This window comes from Helicoverpa armigera, chromosome 9 (genome assembly GCF_030705265.1).
Source record: "Helicoverpa armigera isolate CAAS_96S chromosome 9, ASM3070526v1, whole genome shotgun sequence".
NCBI lineage: Eukaryota > Metazoa > Arthropoda > Insecta > Lepidoptera > Noctuidae > Helicoverpa > Helicoverpa armigera.
In genome coordinates this window covers 5,565,684-5,584,363 of record NC_087128.1, presented here as the reverse complement: position 1 = coordinate 5,584,363, position 18,680 = coordinate 5,565,684, and the positions used below count along the sequence as shown (strand labels likewise).

The 18,680-nt window shown below is 38.4% G+C and overlaps 1 protein-coding gene across 1 annotated transcript; it reads right to left on the bottom strand.

The window, feature by feature from the left end:
• Positions 1–8,554: 8,554 nt before the first annotated feature.
• LOC110375707 (intraflagellar transport protein 81 homolog) lies at positions 8,555–18,114 on the bottom strand. Its single transcript, XM_021333947.3, has 11 exons — positions 17,842–18,114; positions 14,217–14,422; positions 13,005–13,192; positions 12,696–12,817; positions 12,480–12,611; positions 12,232–12,363; positions 11,367–11,567; positions 10,610–10,729; positions 10,337–10,510; positions 9,296–9,682; positions 8,555–8,822 (listed from the first exon to the last, which is right to left on the bottom strand). Exons 1-11 carry the CDS (start codon positions 17,986–17,988, stop codon positions 8,655–8,657), a joined length of 1,977 nt encoding a protein of 658 aa, XP_021189622.3. The 5' UTR covers positions 17,989–18,114; the 3' UTR covers positions 8,555–8,654.
• Positions 18,115–18,680: the final 566 nt, after the last annotated feature.

Below are 18,680 nucleotides of genomic sequence, written 5' to 3'. Positions count from 1 at the left end.
GAGCCGTGAGTGTAATGGATACGGAGCCAGTGGGAAGTCGGATATTAAACCTCGAGCTGCAAACAACATACGCAATAAACCACTCTAGACATTTCCGTTAACCCCAATAATATTCCGCAATATTCTTGATATTCCGCCTGATGCAACAATATTTTACTTCGTTGTGATCTCGTTGGCATAAGACTACATGTAGTTTGTGACTGGATTGATTTATCTTGTTCTCAATTGTTCTATAAACCGCGCTTGGCTTTTGTCAAATATTGTAGTCCAATCCTCCCGCTATGTAGATGACCTTAAATAAAGTATGTCGGGTACAGGCCCGCCGCTAGCTGTTTGTTCGCCCGCGTGCAAAACTGATTATGCCGCCCTACGACTACATATTATACTGGGTTTTGTAAAAAAAGAAAAATTTGTTAAGATTAAAAAAATACGTATTTTAATTGGGTACAATAATTATATTTGTCTACTGAAGTGTAAAACTAAGCCACATAATCATTACAAAAACGTAACTCTAGCCTGTTGCGATGCAAGAGGAGAGAAGCAATCGTAAAAAAGCGCGAGCGAAGCGAGCGCGCAAAGGATGATGGGCAATTTTGTATGAACCCTGGCCTGATAACCAATAAAGTTCTAATGTATATTATATTATTGCTTATACGCTACAGTTACTGAAATAAAACATTTCATGTCAAGAATCGACCGGAAATAAGTACAGTCGGGCAGAAAAGAGTTATACTTTTTGCACCTATTTTTTTTAGTTAAAATAAAATCTAAAGGGGAAAAATTCATTGTATGACGTATTTTCGTCAACTTATCACTTATTGAAATAAGCCTAGGGTACACTATCAATAAAAATCGGTCTTAACTAGGCATAATTGTTTTAATAGCAAAACAAAACATTAAAACTTTTACTTCTACCACCGTATACTATTTCTATTATTGGAGATAGCATTTCCTCGTTCTGCGGCACCAGGATAGTCGGCCCTGGGTTGTCGAATTATTAGAAAAGTGGAGACCCACCCCAGCTTCGCGCGGAAAAACGGTATTTTCTCACTATTTAACTGATGTTATTACACATACAAACCTTCCTCTTCAGTCACTCTATCTTTGAATATATTATACTTAACCTAACCTAAACTCCTAGCTTTGTCCACATGGATGATACAGGGGGGTGAAATAGCCGCGAAACGCTTCGAGAAAAGGATGGTACGGCCGTGCCCGCTTTGCTCAGACTTGACTGGGGCACTGCTGTGCCTCCAGATATTAAAAAACCGTATCAAAATCCGTTGCGTAGTTTGGTAGAGTTAAGCTTTCAAAGGGACATAGGGATATAATGACTGAAAAAGCGACTTTGTTTTATACTATTTAGTGATACACAAATAGTAGATAGACCAAACGGGTGGTCAGGACCGCAAGGATACATGAGGGGTTTACTCAGTAGAATAAAGTTATTTAAGTTGCTGGTCAGCTCGTCATTTAAGTTGCAGTTATTTAAGTTGTTCTCGTCATATGGCACATCAGGCTTGTTAGCCAGAACAGTCGACAGTCATTGGTGATGATAGATTGATGCCAGCACACCTCCAATTCCACAGGATTATATTTCAAAGCAAGATGTATTATCCTGGCCATTAGATGATGTCTGTGCAAATGGGCACACTTGCTTAACTGAACTGATTTGAAAAATCTTTCAGTGGTGGAAAAGCTACTTACGTTATTTATAATAAGAAGATAGGTTTTCTTTATATAACATACGTGCCAAAGTGGTTTAATTCCATAGGCAGTCGTAGGCCCACAGGACTGATATCTTTTTTCCCCAGTGGTTAACAATGTTCCACCCATAACAAAAATTGAAGTGAATGAATTGAAGGAAAGGCGGAATACGTACACCTTACGTTGTGAATACTAATTGTTATTTTTTTATATGGACACATGCACCTTCTCTGACACGTTTTGACTGATATTGACAATAATATAATGCACTGCTCCCAAACAAAATGTTGTGGTTCAAATCAATAGCTCTCCTATGCTATCAAGTGTCATATCTTCGTTCTCCGGTGGTTTACAATGTTTTGCCCATAATAAAAAATGAAGCTTATGACATAAGCTACCATTTGATGTGCAAATGGTTTTTATTGGATATGCCGGTTAGACTCACCGGAATGGCGGAATACGTACATCATAAATACGTTGTAAATACTACCTGCTAAATAATCTTTTTTTTTATAAGCTTGGAAAATATGGGCACTGACACCTTGTGTGATACGTCCTGACTAATATGGACAATAATATAATGCACTTAAACATCTCTCTCATACAAAATATGTAGTGGTTCGAGTCCATGCGCTGTCCTATGCTATCAAGTGTCATATCTTCGTTCTCCGGTGGTTTACAATGTTTTGCCCGTAATAAAAAATGAAGCTTAGAATATAAGCTATCATTTGATATACAAACGGTTTTCATTGGTTTTGCCGGTTAGACTCACCAGAACGGCGAAATACGTACACCATACGTTGTAAATACTACCTGCTAAATAATCTTTTTTTTTTCAATAAAATTGGAAGATATGGGCACAGACACCTTCTGTGACTCGTTCTGAAAATTATTGACAATAATAATGCACTTAATCATCGCTCCCATACTCAATGAAGTGGTTCAAGTCCATGGGCTGTCCTATGCTATCAGGTGTTGTATCTTCGTTCTCCGGTGGTTTACAATGTTTTGCCCATAATAAAAAATGAAGCTTAGGGTATAAGCTATCATTTGATATGCGAATGGTTCTTATTGGATATACCGGCCAATTTTACCCATCATCCTTTTATAGTTTATGGCCTGCAAATGCAATGTCCGTAAATGAGCTTATGTAGCGCCCTTGTGCAATCATTACCCAAGTATGTATTGAAAAATTGTGATAAATAGGTACCAACATATGTATATCAAAGTGCATAGAACAGATTATGGGTAACTCGAAAGTAACGAAATCAATATTTATAATATATAATAAACAAACAAGAACCCAGAAGTAATATAAAAAAAACATTCCCCAATCCGACTTGTCCTCGTGGGGAATTAGACTGCAACCCTCCACCAAGTAAAAAATCAAATATAAAAACAAAACATACAAAACCAACCCTAAGAATTGCAATAAATATCTATAACAATGTTTAAATTTAGTAAAAAATGTTATGTATGGTTTTTGGTGGGATTCCTGTTGAAAAAGTCAACGGAGAAGACATTCCGTATGTAAGGAAGCGCGAGCGAAGCGAGCGCGAAAATTTTTCAGTTTAAGGACACAAAACAAATAAAAACCACTGTAAATTAACAAAGCAAAGTCAAATAGTAAGATATGCACAGAAATGAACTGCAAATGTATACGAAGCCGCGAGCGAAGCGATCGCGATTTTTTCCTTGTGAGTTTTCATGAGGTAACTATATCATAAAAAGCCAAAATGAACAAAAAGCCATAACGGACGTGTGCGAAAAATGTTTTATCGGAATTGAATGTCTCAACAATTAAACAAAGATAAATTGAGATATCTGACATGGTCGCGTGCGCAGCGAGCGCGAATTTTTTTGGAATGCAAAGGGTTTATCCGTCAAAATTGACAAGACACGACCAAAGCGAGGGCGCCCTTTTCTGAAATTTTATTGCTCATCTACTCATCTAATTTTATTAAAAATATTTTTATTAAGTACGTAATTATGGTTTAATTTTGCCGCCCCCTAAGTCGTGCCGCCCGCGCCCGGGGCATTTGCCCTCATGCCCCTGCCCCTTAATTTTGAAAATGATCTTTCAACAGATGCAACTGAAACCGGCAGTGTAAGTAATATTCTTAGCGCTATTGCTGTGTTCGGAAATATTGAAATCAAATAATTGGTAAAAAGATATTGTATTTTTTTAATATTACGTGATAAGTCGCTCGATTTGCCGCCCCCTAGGACGTGCCGCCCGCGTGCGGTGCACGCGCTGCACGCCCGCTTACGGCGGGCCTGGTCGGGTACCAAGAGCGCTGTTGTCTGGATAGATGGGAGTTACGCCAACTTTAATCATAACAACTGCATTCTATATGAATGTGTCCGACTACAGCCCGTACAGGGAATCATACTTTTAACAAGACTGGTATTCAAAACGAAAGAAAACCAAAGAATACAAGATCTGTGTCTTTATAAAAGCTCTTATAACATATGAGTACACACGTTTCTTTCATCGTTCTCGTAAGAAAAACTAAGAGCTCTTTCGCACTTGCGGGTTTTTTGCGCGTATTAGCTGGGCTTTGCTACGCGCGACTTCTACGCGCTTCTGAGCAGCAAAAAAAACACTCGACCTCTTTTGAAGCAGCAGTTATCAAATGTTAACGTTGCATATATGTATACGCTCGGCAACACCCTTACGATTCAGGAAAACCGAGCGAAAAATCATCTAGCATGTAAGCCCTGTAAGTCGTTTCGGTTAGTTAGGTATTCTTGAAAGTTACGTCGTATAAAAAGCAGAAAATATACAGTGTTTTTGTCATCATTTCGGAGGTTCCAGATTGGGATTCATGACATAAAATTCTTTATACTTACGTTGCGTAAAAAGCTTTGCACGCGGCGCGTTATGAGGAAAAACAACGTGGATAAAACTAAACGCGTTTGTTCGTTTCTTAGCTTTCTTAGGGCTGTAGGTTTCAGTTACATGATATTTGATATCGTATTTGACTTAAAGCTTTTCTTGTGACAGAAATAATAAATAAGTTTTATCCTAGAAGATTTAACAAAAATTAAAAGGCATAGATAAAATAATAGTATTTGTTAAGCACAAAGAAGTAATTGCAGTCCTTATAAACGATGTCTACAAACAAACATACCTACAGCAGTTTTTCAAATTTCATTTATTGTTAATTGATTGAATACTATATTCATCAAATGTTCAATGTTTTTTCGTATAAAAAAGTCCAAACAAAAGCCGAACAGCAATATTTTTAATATCGGAGGACATCTGGATGGCCTGGTTGTGTTGTTCGATACCCTCTCGCGAAGTTAGCTGGCACATCAATCATCAGTATTCCCCTCTCCAATTGGTTGACTTCCTCTTTCATAAATTAAACACGAACAGCCTGTTGTAATAGATGCTTATAACATTTGTTTTATACTAATGTTAATGTGCAAATCTAGCAGGGTTATAAATATTCTACGCGATAAAACGTTAAATATAACCTGACCACCAGTCAAGGTCAACTTCTATTCTATTCCATAGTCCATAAACTCCACGTTTAGTTTAAATTGAATCATCTAGTCTATTGTGTATTCCAAAACTTATATAAGCGTTCTATTTGACAAGTGGAAAGTTTATCGGGGATTGATATAATTGTGTTCATTTGAATTCACTTATAACACAATCAAATCACAAACTTATCATAATAAATTTAGCTCTGTTATCTTAAAGTTTTAATCTATTTTTACCGCTTAGTTAAGTTCTGTTTAAAAACAATCAATTTTATTTCAGACGGGGATTCTCTCGGCGCATAATCGGATTTTCAGAGATTTGTCCACATAAATCGAAACGAGTGGAATGAAACTGGATTAGAGAGACCATTGAAACTGTTTTTGTATTCAGCAAAGCGTTATTTAGTTGAGAGTTCACTTTAAAAATGTAACAATAGTAGGCGATGAGAGCACTCAGCTCGCTTCGATTTATTGGACGGCTCTCATACATAACTGAAACAGATAGAAACCTCCGCCGCGACATAGCAACGATGACACATTTTATCGATGATTTGTGGCCGCTAGTTCCAGTTGTAAGCACTTTTCCATTAATAACATGTCATGTTTCGCAAATTACCTTTGTTATGATGTTTATCACTGTTCCACTATTGAACGATTTTGGTTTGAATACTGGAAACAATCATTTTATCCCAGTTTGTGCGGCTGGAACCACGTAGAGGATATTACGTTCAGAAGCGAGTGATGATTATAAACTTGTACATATTACGTAGTGTCGTATGGATGCTTACCCAGAATTGAGTCCACGACCCTCATAGCCCTCATCCTGCCAGGATAATGGTAATAAACGACGCCATTTATTTCTCTGATTATATCGCGAAGAACTCCCGCAAGGCTTGCTTTACTCTTTATATTTGGATTTTCCTTATTCTCTTAGCTTGCAAAAGACACAATGTGCTGTAAATAGAACTATAAACCAGCTTTATGTATATGTAAGTGTATTGTTTTTATAGTCTCTTTATTTTGTGTTAGAACAAAATAGAAAAGACGCTCCAATCAACGAACCCGTTTCCGAGGCCCTAAAATGCTTATTGCCCATTTTTTTTAAAGAACAAAACTAAACGTAGTCATATGAATTTTATAGTCTCCCACATAAATAATTATTATTGTTTACTTTATGATGCAGCCCCCTTTATAAATACAGGACTGCAGAGTTCAAGTCTCGTAGCGCTACGCTCTGCTACGCCGTAGCAAAGTTGACAGGTTGCTACAACTATCAACAGGGCGAACTTTCTTTCTGTCAGTCATTACAGTAAAGTTGAACCTGAGTTGAACTACTTTAGACAGCTGACAGCTTAGTAATGATTTTGAGAACTAAAATAAAAACTTAAATCACGGCTTAGGTGCCTCCATCCCTTAAAAAATCTTACAAATATTATGTTTCTTAACTTGAGGTTGAAACACTTGAGGTATATTCGGGAATTGCTAGTTGGGCAGTAGTGTTTTTTAGATATTAAAAAAAAATAATGAGCCAATTTTGATGTCATTATAATTTATATTGAAATGAAGCAACCAAAACACAATATTTTTCTTGTAAACCAAACAAAATTAATAAAATAAAATATGGCTAATATTCGATGAGTAAAATATAATTTGACATCGTTCTAATTTATATTGTGCCGATGACACAAATAAATTGCATCAATATGGCACGAACATTTGCGAATAATAACCTCGGTAATAACAGTTTGCTATTAAGCATCCCTCGTATAATATTATATGCCTATATTGCCATCAAAATTCAGGCAACCATCTGCTTTCATTTGTGCAAAAAATACTATTTTCACTTTTTTTGGTATTTTACAGTCTCTGTTAAATATCTGTAAAATATTCCAGGGCAGCTAGTTCTATATTGAAACTGTTAAATTATAAGCGAAGCCTATATCATTAGGAAAGTCTGTGATAAAATATTTGAGTAGTATAATAAAGTGGCTGTGTTACCTAATGACAAAGTAATTTGGGCGCTACGTGCTGAAGAATAATGTGGCCGTCTTGATTTTTAATTAACGGGACGTTCTGCACGACGCCTTTGTTACAAAACTTATGTAGGTATACATAGCAATTTACATAATAATTGTTCTAATTCCCTTTTTAAAGGACGTGAGTAACACTTCAATAATAATAAAGAGAAAGTCAACTTTACGTTCAGGTTCGAAGTACTTAAGATATTTCAGTCGCCAAGCACCATTGGCTACTGGTCTAATTACAGACACGTTTCTGCTTTGACTCGCAAGTCGACAACACATCTGTGATGGCTTTGAATTGCAAATGTGGCCACCGCATACAACTACACAGCGCCCATGCTCTTTGTTATCCAATTATGTGAAAACCGCTGGCAGACTAAAGCCTGCCCAGTATTTTTAGACTCGAAAATTGAATCTACAAATGAAATCAGATACCACTTCCATTTAAATGGAATCTACAATTTTTATCATGGACGTAGAGGAAAAATAGTAAAAGCATTTAAATGTCGTGTGACGCATCTCACCTTTCATTTAAATACGTGAGCTATTTATTCCCGGGGAGCGCGAGTATTCCCCGACCGACGCGGAAGAGATTCATTTGCATTGCAAATGACACCGTATCGATGCATCGCCCGCTCAAATGTCATAAGTAACTTTACATGGACTTTTTTGTACTCACTCACTTCCATTATTTGCAACTCTATTCCATGTTGCTGAATGATACACTAGATGTTCAGTGACAGTAACATTATGCAAATGTCTGTATTGGTTTCGGTATACCGAAATAATATTTTTATGTGGTTACAGGATATAATTTTCATTACGCCCTCTGGATTTTCTGTGGTTTCCGCTTATGGCTTCCTATTGACAAGAGTTAAAGATATTGCTATAAATAGATAGGTAGTATACTTAATCAATGCGGTATCAAATATACTCTTACAATTTCCAAAGTAATCTACTTATAGGTACTACTTTTAATCTCACACTTGCTCTAACAAAGTTGCTCTCAAAAAGCATCTAAAAAATATAATGGAGCTATAAAATTGCTCAGGTCCCGTACTAAAAAGTTACAATAACTTTCAATAAGCTGTAAAAACCTTTCAATTAAGTAGTTTATTCAGGTTATTTTGCGGCTGGTTACATGGTAACTTTCACGCGCGTTTACCCATTGATGTGATTATCTGAAACGTATTTCACCTCGTGACCCCCACTGACCTATAAGCTGAAAGGGCGCTTGTTCGCGCCTACTAGTTTTATGCACAGTTTAAGAGGTCGCGCTTTGAGGGTTAAGTAACGAGAAGGGTTTCGGAACTGTTAGAAAGAAAAAGACGGAATAGTGCAGTTATAATTTAATAGATCAAATTCATCAAACACTACATGACTTCTGTGTTATATAACATTAAATAAATAAGTTACATACATAATCATGGCGTCTTAAGTAAGAGTCAGCATCTGTGAATGCTGCGTGATATGCATGCGACCCTGCCTTGCGGCCGGCTCGCTGCGCGCACGCATCTTGCACCGCAACAACTGCAGAGCGTTCTCCCACAACTTGGTCTGCTCCTCTACGGCTCCTTGGCGGGAACTGATTGCTTGTTGTTCCTGTAATTGTTATAATATCCGAATTGAGATCCTTCTCTATTTTAAGAAGACAATTTGATTCCGTTAAAACTGAGCCAAAGTCGGTCTACAAATAAAAACTTGAAATGCTTGTAACTTATAGGTAAGAACAAACAAAAATAGTTTGCAATAAGTATGTCAATACATTCTAAAATAGAATCACGTAGATATAGATAAACAGAGATATTTGTGAATGAAGCTGCAGATTTAGTTTATCTAATGCTAATCAATCAATGACAGTGTAAATATCAATAAACGTTTAAAAATAGCTATATTTGTAAGATACAAACTAGATAGAGATGAATAAGATTTTTGTGAACGAATGATCAGATAAATTTATCTCCCATTCATGAACCAATGATTAGGTAACTTGTTCAGTGACGTAGGTATGCAAAACTTGTTTCATTGACAAAATAACATCTATCCCGTTTGGATACAATCCATTGTTTGCCTACCTCTTCTAGACGCTTTACAATTAGTTCCGTGTCTGCAACTTTCTTCTTCAAAGCCTCCATTTTAGAAGGTTTCCTGGGGGACTGCATTGAATTTTTCATTTCAAACATTACGACTTCTTGCAAAGTTTCTGCCTTTGTGATTCTTTGTCGTAAGTTTTTCCATTCATCCTCCTTGCTATTGAGGCGGTCAGTCAACTCCTTTACTTGATTCTTGAGAGGCTCCATTTGTGAGGTTATGTTGATGGATGTGGCTTCGTAAACCCTTTTCTTCTGTTCGTACTGTTGTTGGACTGTTTGGAACTCCTCCTTGACTGGCTTTATTTTGTCAGCGAGGGGCTGGATTTCTTGGCGGACTTGCGATAACTTTTGGGCTGTTTGTGCGACGAGCTGTAAATAAAATAGTAATGTTTGTTTTTTACTAAGAAGGTAATTTCGTTTATATTGTGGTTGTTATCTCTAAATAAATAGTAAATAGTATTTCGCATTATTTTCGTGCCGATTTTTTTTATGTAGTTTAAATTACCGTATTTTTTCTACAGATTTAATATCGTAATGCTGTCGAGTTTAATTATTTACACAGCTCAAGTGAAAAAGTTCACTCCGAGCTATTATAAAGTAGTTGAGTAGTTGCACTGGTAGTGAAAAAGCTTTTGAAGCTGGCAGCTAACTACTAGTTGGGCAATTGACATCGGACGCCCACTATGTCTTCTCTGTGCAAGTCAAATGAACTAACTAGAGGACATGGCACGCTACTATCAAATAGATAACAACGACATCCGACTTCCCTGACAGTTTATGTGATCCAAGTGCCAAAACACATTTCAGATATTTGTTATCGTAGCTGCAAAATGTAAAAGTTAAATTCCTATAGCACTTCAAATTAAATCCTGCACTATATAAAATGTAAATACTCTTTAAAAGCTTTTACGACCAAATAATTATCCTATATTTTAATACTTACTGTAATAACTTAAATTCCCACCATTATACTAAACGTAATGGCGATAACAACGTGCATTAAGTACACCATAAATATCTTACCTGAGACAAATCATGCAAAGACTTTTTAGTTAAATCTGCAGATTTATCTAGATTCCTTTCCATTGTTTCTTCGTCTTCTATTTTCAGTTTCTTGTGATTTAGGAGTGCCATTTCGACAGTCGGGTCCGCAGTACTAATAATATGTATCGTTCTAGCCAAGATACCGGCTTCGACCTGAATTACAAACCAAAGAAAACGCCAACATTATGGACGGCGACAGTCAAGAATAAAAAAGCTTTTAATAATAAAATACAGACAGGCATGCTTATCTACCTTGAACGTTGAGAGATTGGCTCTTTGCCTTTTGTACACGGTGCTCTTTGTGCGTAGAGAATTAACGTATTTCTTTAATTCTTCTCCTCTGAGGACTGTGTCCCCCAACAGTTGTCTGACCTGAATGTTTAATAAATTATTTTGAAAGAAATTCACGACGAATTAGTTTATTAAAAACCTGGCGTTGCGTATTGAATAAGTATTGAATAAAAACATAGCAGTATATGACGATAACAATAAATCAGACAAAAGCATTACTTCGATATCGATCTTAGAAAAAAGCGCATTATCTGAGTGGAAAGTCCCGCTTCTCGACATAATGACCGATTATTTGAAATGGGGGAAATGTTTTATCTGATTGCCGTGTCGTACTCGAAACATTCCGACAACAGTCTTCGCTTTCGATTAAATGTGATCAATGTTCACCGACGTCTTATCAAAAACTGAAGTATCGGCTTAGGTAGGTGCTACCCAGTTTTTGCGATACAGTCACTGGTATCGTTAGAGGGAAAATATATTGAGAAAATACATGTTACATAGTCAGCGCTAGGATTTATAACGTTATGAGAAGTTAAAGTAAAAGTAGGTAGTATCTTCAATAAGAAATAATTACAAACCTATAAAAAAAACACATTTTATTATTGTGAAAATTTTATAAAAACCTTAAAAATTACCTTTTACTGGAAAAACATTTAAGCAATGACCTTATAGGATATGAATTGAATGCCTAAGTACCTTTTCTACGTTAATTACGTACCTGAGACTGCAAATCAGCTAACGTGGCCTCATGATCTTTAAGCGTGTTAGCGAGTTCACGAACTCTGTCGGCGCTGGCCTCCTTGTTGCGGCGTATGACGGCTGCCTGCTGTCGAAACGGCGCCAGCTTGTCCTCTTGAGGCCCCGCCGTCGCTAACTTGCGCTGAACTAGGTGCTCCATCTCACTGTTCACTATTGCGATCTGAATAATATTGGCTTTACAGTGTTAGGATATTTGTATAGATGTGTGTCTATTTTATGGGAAATTAATTATGTTTTTGCGCAACTGGGAACTACTGGGAATGAAATCCTTTGGACTTCATTCAATCTACTTCACACGTCACCTTAATAAATCTGTTACAACGCCTTATTTTCGTCTCAGTGGGTTCCACACTTTAAAATTGAAAGCGATAAAAAAGAAATTAACAGGCTTAGGTATTCATAATATCATTTTCAGGTGTGTAGTGAATTTATTTTACCTATATATTAGGTGTAGTCGTTTCGGGTTCCATTTTTTTACTTTTCGTCTACTAAAACCGTAGTAAAATCGAAATCCTCTTATTGGTGAGATGGACTTGAGAGCTGTTTTTAGAAATGGGGACTAAAAAAGACCAAGGTACTTAATAAAATCATTTATTTATAGCTGGCGCACAATGTTTCCTTTTTTTAGCTACTTACCTACCTGTAGTAGGGTAGGGTATTCATTCGGCCTCCCGACGCTTTTAGTTTTTGTCAAACAAAACTTGAATTTTCAGGTGTTGTGTGATGATTCAGATCAGATCGGCTAGATTATGAATATGTTTATATGCTAACAAAAATAGGGCCATATTTGTCTCTGGCTAATAAAAAAAGAACATTGATTTTACCTTGTCCTGCACGGCAACTAAGTCTGAGCGAGTAGGATGTTGTTCCGCAGCAATCTTCTGCATAATATTCAATTCTTTCTGACGGCTAGTAGTCTCTTGCGGTAATTTCTCTTTAACCAAGTAACTATTTAGCTAGAATCATAAGAATAACAAATTAAATAATCAGAACTCATATTTTGCTACCGAGAAAACTTTATTATGTTCTTGTGACTGTTGGAAGTCCAACAAATAAATGTTTAAAAACCTACCTGAACTTCTTCCTGCAAACGTTTCATGACGTCATTCACAGTTTTCGGAGTAGCACTCTGACCATGAATGACGTTCAGGTATCTTTTTAATTGATCGGACGCCATTTTTAACTGTGATTGCTGAGCATCGTACTAAAAAAAGAGATTGAAAATTGATCGAAAAATCAAGGTAAGACACATAAAATCCTAGTGATAAAAAAGCTTTATTAATATTACCTGATTTTCAAGCTCTTTTGCCTTCTCCTGTTGAACCCTCAGCGCTCTGCTAATATTTAAAATCTCCTCCTTGTCATTTATATCAACTAAATTAACTTGCACGTTCTCTAATCTCTTTATCACTGCAATGTAATTTATAAAATAAAGTTTAAAGTTCATCGGACACATTCATAGTTGAAGTGACATCAGCATTGAAGATTAAGAAAGTTCAAGTGTCAGAAGTTCACTATAATTATAGAAGAAGCGGAGATTTTATGAAATACTTTTTGATGAGTTCTTTATACTTGGGTCCCTTTTCTAAGATCTTACCGATGTCCCTTTCAAGTGCCATCTCCTTGATGTCGTTAATAATTTCCAAGGCATTTTCTTTCTGCAGCAACCTGGTTCGTTTGTGGACGTCCTTAAACTCATCAATTAGGTTCTGGTACAGGTCAAGGAGGTCCTGAATATTGTTATTTCGGGCTACGTCTGGTGGTATGTCAGGCAATTTTAAATATCTGAAAGCAATTTTGCACGTTTTGTTTGCGACGTAGACATTCTCAGAGCAGACTGTAACAGTGAATTGGAAGGATCCGAAATACCGTTGTCTACGGCAGTGACAGCGGTATCGTCGTACAACGGACGGCGTTTGTAACTTTTTCCTGTGTCCATGTCAACTCATCGAAAAGATAAATAAAACATTTTATTTTCACAGGTTTAGAAAATATTGAAAACAAAATATGCATTGTTATGTGTTATGAAAGTATCAATTATTTAAGAAAGCCAACAATTGCTAATTAGGTACCTAACCCTTTGTAATCCCTTCTATGCACTGAAAATTTTGAATATTTTTTTCTCAAGTTAATTTTTATTCTATTGGCGTACCTGCGCTTGGAATTATGAATAATTCACATAGTGAAATTCATATCTAAATTACAGTATTAAGTAAAGAGGAAAGCAGTAAATTAAAGTAAATTCCAAATATACTGCATGGATTGGAAAGGTCAATTCATTTTATGTTCTAGTCACGTAAAGCCTAACTCAGTCGTAGCAATTCCAGTTAATCCATAACTGTGGCTAATTCGTTGCCGAATATACCCGAACAACAATCGGGGAATAAAACCTATGATATAGTTAGAAGCATAGATATAGGCATATGGATCGGCAACGTTGATAAAAACGAGCCCAGATGGTTTGCGGGTTTTCCTGCTTTGATTAATTACACTGTAACTCTCGTATGTTACCATTATTTTACTTATTAGTGACGTGGGGAAAAAGCTTAGGTACACATTAGCACCTGACCTATATTACTTATGTATATAGCCAATCCTTAATGCTACAAATCTGTTGGTAGCTGTGTAACTATCATAATAATTTAGCCTAGGTAGGTATTATTAAAACTCCAGAAACCAGTCTGGTGTACCTGAAGAAAATGGAATCCAATCGTCATTTGGTAGGTACAAGATGAGTTGAATGTGGAACAAGCTCAAGCATATAACTCATTTTGACGGAAGCCCATATTATTCGTAAATACATACTTACTTAGCTAGATATGCCGTGTTCTTAACTTGTTCCTTGTTAGTCAAGAGCCAGTGCAGCACATGATGTATGGTCCTGGCGTCACCTGCAAGCAGCTGTGCTCTGAACCGCGTCGGCTCCACGCCTCCCGGGGGGCGGTACTTCACACTGCCCAACATCTCTAGCAAACGCAGTGATACCGTCTCGGAGTCATCTTCATTTACATCTAACTGTGAAGTTTAACAACAATATGATACTTAAGAGGTATGTATATCTGATTTACTTTAAAATAATTGTCAAGGTTTTTGGTAAATGCTATTGTTCCTATTACCTTAGGCCTTACAATCGTTCCTATCGGCCGTAATCGTCCTATGACTGGAGATGAAGACTGTTTCTATTTACAAACTTTGTTTGTGTACATAAAGTAAAAAGGCTGTGCTAGTAAACTTTAAAAAACAATATACGGTGTGAGTCGACTTCGCCTTTATTATGAGGCGTAAGATGATATTATTCTTAACTATTTCATAAAGCCAACACCGCGCCGCAGCGCAGCTTGCCCCGAATACCGCGATCTACTGGTTCTACGTAACAGGGTCTACTATCCCTTTACAACAGAATATATTTTCGCAGAAATTGTTTTCTTAAGTAGCTTATCTCAAACAAGTTATGGATAAAATAAACAGAAAATTGTAAATGGAGCCTACCAATTTATATTTTCTCAAATTTAGTAACAGAGTAGATAATAAATAAAGTGCTACCATTATTTTAATGTGGTTCTAATATTTCAACTTTTAACGCATACTTAAATGTTTATGGAAAATTTTCCTATATCTAGGTACCTACTATAAAATATCTGTGGTGTTAAGGCAAAAGGGGATGAGTCAGAAATTGTGAAAAATGAGTTAATTACACAGTTGGGTACAAAATTTTACGATCTATCATGGTAAAAAGGAGATAATTCAATATAATGTATTTTATTTCGTGAATCTCCAATAAAAAATACGAGTCTAGTCATAAATAGCAAAACCTAAAAAGTAAAAAGGAGTTTTGTCTAGTTATCTTCTTATTGCATACGTGATCCTTTACTTATAAAATTAGGTATAATGAGATAAGTCGACTTGTGCCTAAATTCATATTCGTCGTTCCGCGTTAGTTGCATTTCGCGCGCGAAGTTGACGTCTTTTTACTAGTGCAACGGTGCAAAAAATCCTAAAATTATGGTTTACGTGGGTAATTTGAGTGTTGAAACCTACAGAAATGAATAGGATTAACAAGTTCGATTTAACGTAAGTATGATGAATTTAAAACCTTTAAATTATGAGCTGATTCGGATCTGGAGGACAACCAGTATGGTTTCCGTAAAGGGCGTTCAACAGTTGACGCTATACTGCTTCCTCCACGCATACGCGTGAGGGTCCTGGCGGTCCTGGCGGAGGAAGCAGTCGACCGGGGCGAGGTGGTTTCGGCGGTGTCGCATGACATCGCTAACGCGTTCAACACCCTGCCCTGGAATATCATAAAGGAGGCGCTCCGTTATCATGGAGTGCCAGGGTACCTCCGTCGCATAATCGGGGCCTATTTATCCGAAAGAGCTGTCGTGTACCTGGATCGAGAAGGATGGGTTCGTCAGAACATCTCTTCCTCAGGGTCGGTTCTTGGCCCTCTCCTGTGGAACATTGGCTACGATTGGGTCCTGCGCGATGCGCTTCTCCACGGCGTCAGCGTGATATGCTACGCTGACGACACGCTAGTCACAGCACATGGGTAGACGTACCGGCAGGCGGCCATTCGGGCCACAGCCAGTGTCGCGCAGGTCGTGGGTAGGTCTTGGCCTCGAAGTGGCCTTGCACAAATCCGAGGCCCTTTGCTTCCATGGGCCAAGGAAGAAGCCACCTTCGGGGTCCAGTATCGTGGTGGGAGGGGTTACCATCGCTGTGGAGCCGACAATGAAATACCTGGGACTCGTTCTCGAAAGTCGTTGGGACTTCGGGCCACACTTCCAGCGGCTCGCTCCTCGGTTGTTGGTCGCAGCTTTAGCGCTCTCACGCTTGTTGCCCAACCTCAGGTGACCCAATACCTCCTGCCGGAGGCTCTATATGGGGGTCGTGCGGGCGATGGCGCTTTACGCCGCGCCAGTGTGGGCGAGCACCCTGACGGCCCGCAACCTTCCAGTGCTGCGAAGACCACAGCGAGCGATGGCCATCAGGGTTATAAGAGGATACCGCACGATCTCCTTCGAAGCTGCATGCCTCCTAGCCGGATCGAGACCGACAGCCCTCGCGTCACTCTATACATGGCGCGAGGAAGCGGTGGGGCCTCGTGCCTCGGCAAGTTGAGTTGCGCAGTTCAGAGCTCCGCCAAGACCTCATTGCGGAATGGGAGCAGCGACTTGCGCGACCCACGGCATGGCACGCCGCTCTCGCGGCGGTAAGGCCCATACTGAAGGAGTGGCTGGAGGGACGCCACGGCGCCCTCAGCTTCCGGCTGACACAGGTCCTTACCGGACATAGGTGTTTCGGAAAGTTCCTGTGTCGCATCGGTCGGGAGCCCACGCCCGAATGCCACCACTGTGGCATCTGGGGCAACGCAGCGCCGTGACCTAGCGGCAGCAGTAGACGCTGCGGGAAGTCTTTCGCTGCCGGCTGTCGTGTCCTGCATGGTCGGCAGCGAAGATGGATGGAACGCCGTCGCATCCTTTTGTGAGGATGTGATGGTTTGAAAGGAGGCGGCGGAAAGGGAGAGAGAAGCTGCTTCCTCTCTCCCCGCCCGCAGCAGACGTGGAGGACGTCGCAGAATGACTAATCTCCGGCCACCATAGGGCGCGGCCTGCGGGCGACAGACTAGGGGCGTCTGTCGTCCGATCAGAAACAGGCCTCGAGACGGTGGCGTTGTGTTGCGCGCGCATCTCTTAGTGGAGTTTGCTGTGGCCGCTGGGTGACGGCCACAGAGGTTGACGGGGCCCGCCTTTGAACATTTGGGGGCCAATACCTGTCGGGGGTGCGGAAGAATGCTTTGGCGATACCCGTGCCCTCGACAATAGGTAATTGAAGGCAACACTGGGTGGGTTTTTAGCCGGTAAGAGTTTGGCACACCCCCTCCACCGACCCCAGGTGGAGGGAAGTCAATGAGGATTTCCCCCCTGCCAAAAAAAAAGGTATATACGTAAATAATAATAGCAAATAAAGAGACGAGTCGTTCTAGGATTTTTTTTAAATTTTTACCGTGTTACGGAAAAAGGAGATATGTCAATTATTTTAATAATTAAGAAATAAAAATATTTTTCGGGTACATATAAAAGACGACTAAATTAATAAATGAAAATTAAATCAGAGTTGTGTTAATTATTTCTATACACTTTTGATTAAACTGCATTTTTATTACAAACCAAACACGCGTTTTTTTTATTAGCCCCTGGTGAAAAGTTGTGTTTTTTGACTCATCCCCTTTTGCCTTAACACCACAGATATATAGGTAGATCTTAAACATAAATGAATAATATGCTTGTCATGGATATCCAGATTTAAATAATGTAGGTAGGTAGACAGATCTGTAGATGTACTTAGGTATCAATTACCTACTTAAGCTACTGAGATGTGCATTATTTTTAGAGATGATTAGCGATCAATGTAATACAAAACTTTAATCTTACCTTTTCCCCAGCATTAAAATTCACAAGTAGATCCACAAGCAGCTGTAGAAGTTGCTTCTCATTTAAAGCGTCGAATTTTATCAGATCGTAATTACGCCCTAATGTCGCGTTTACTTCTTTTACAATATACTTCATTTGCTCAGACATTGTGCTAGATTTCACGAACCCTTCACTTAGCTAAATTAATATTACTTCAGAAAAAAACAAGAAACCAAATTCAGTCCTTTGCTTACTCAGGGCACAGACAGGTTTGTTGACATCATACGTTGCCATGGCAACCTTAATTGAAGTTAAGTGGTATGAAACCTTTTTAGCAACATTATAAAGTAATGATGTTACAAAAAAAAGGTTCAATAGGTACGCTTGCATGAGGGTTTAGCTAGTAGAACCCGCGATATTGCAGGTATTGACGAAAATAAAAACTACTTTAGAAATTATTAATTTCTGAACTACCGACAGAATAGTTGGAATACTCCATTTGCTACTTTGATAAGTAAATGAGTACGTACGCACATACTTTGTAGATATTTTCATCTCATTATCCTCCTATCTTTATTCAAATTTTTTAATTTGTCATTTTTTCTTTCAGATTTTTTCATCCTACTTGTCCTACAAAAACTAAGGCTAAGAGCGTGTCGAGCCACGCTCTATGTGGGTTCTGTAGTGTCCCGATTACAGCTCATATCAGTAAGTAGCCCAAACTACAGCGACATCTCTTGGGCAATTGGATAATTTTTCCAAAACCATTGGGGACATGTATCTTGGGTTTTCGGTTTTTTTTTACTGCGGAACCCTAAAAAATAACTAGAACTTAACCATACATTCAGACTATTTTTACC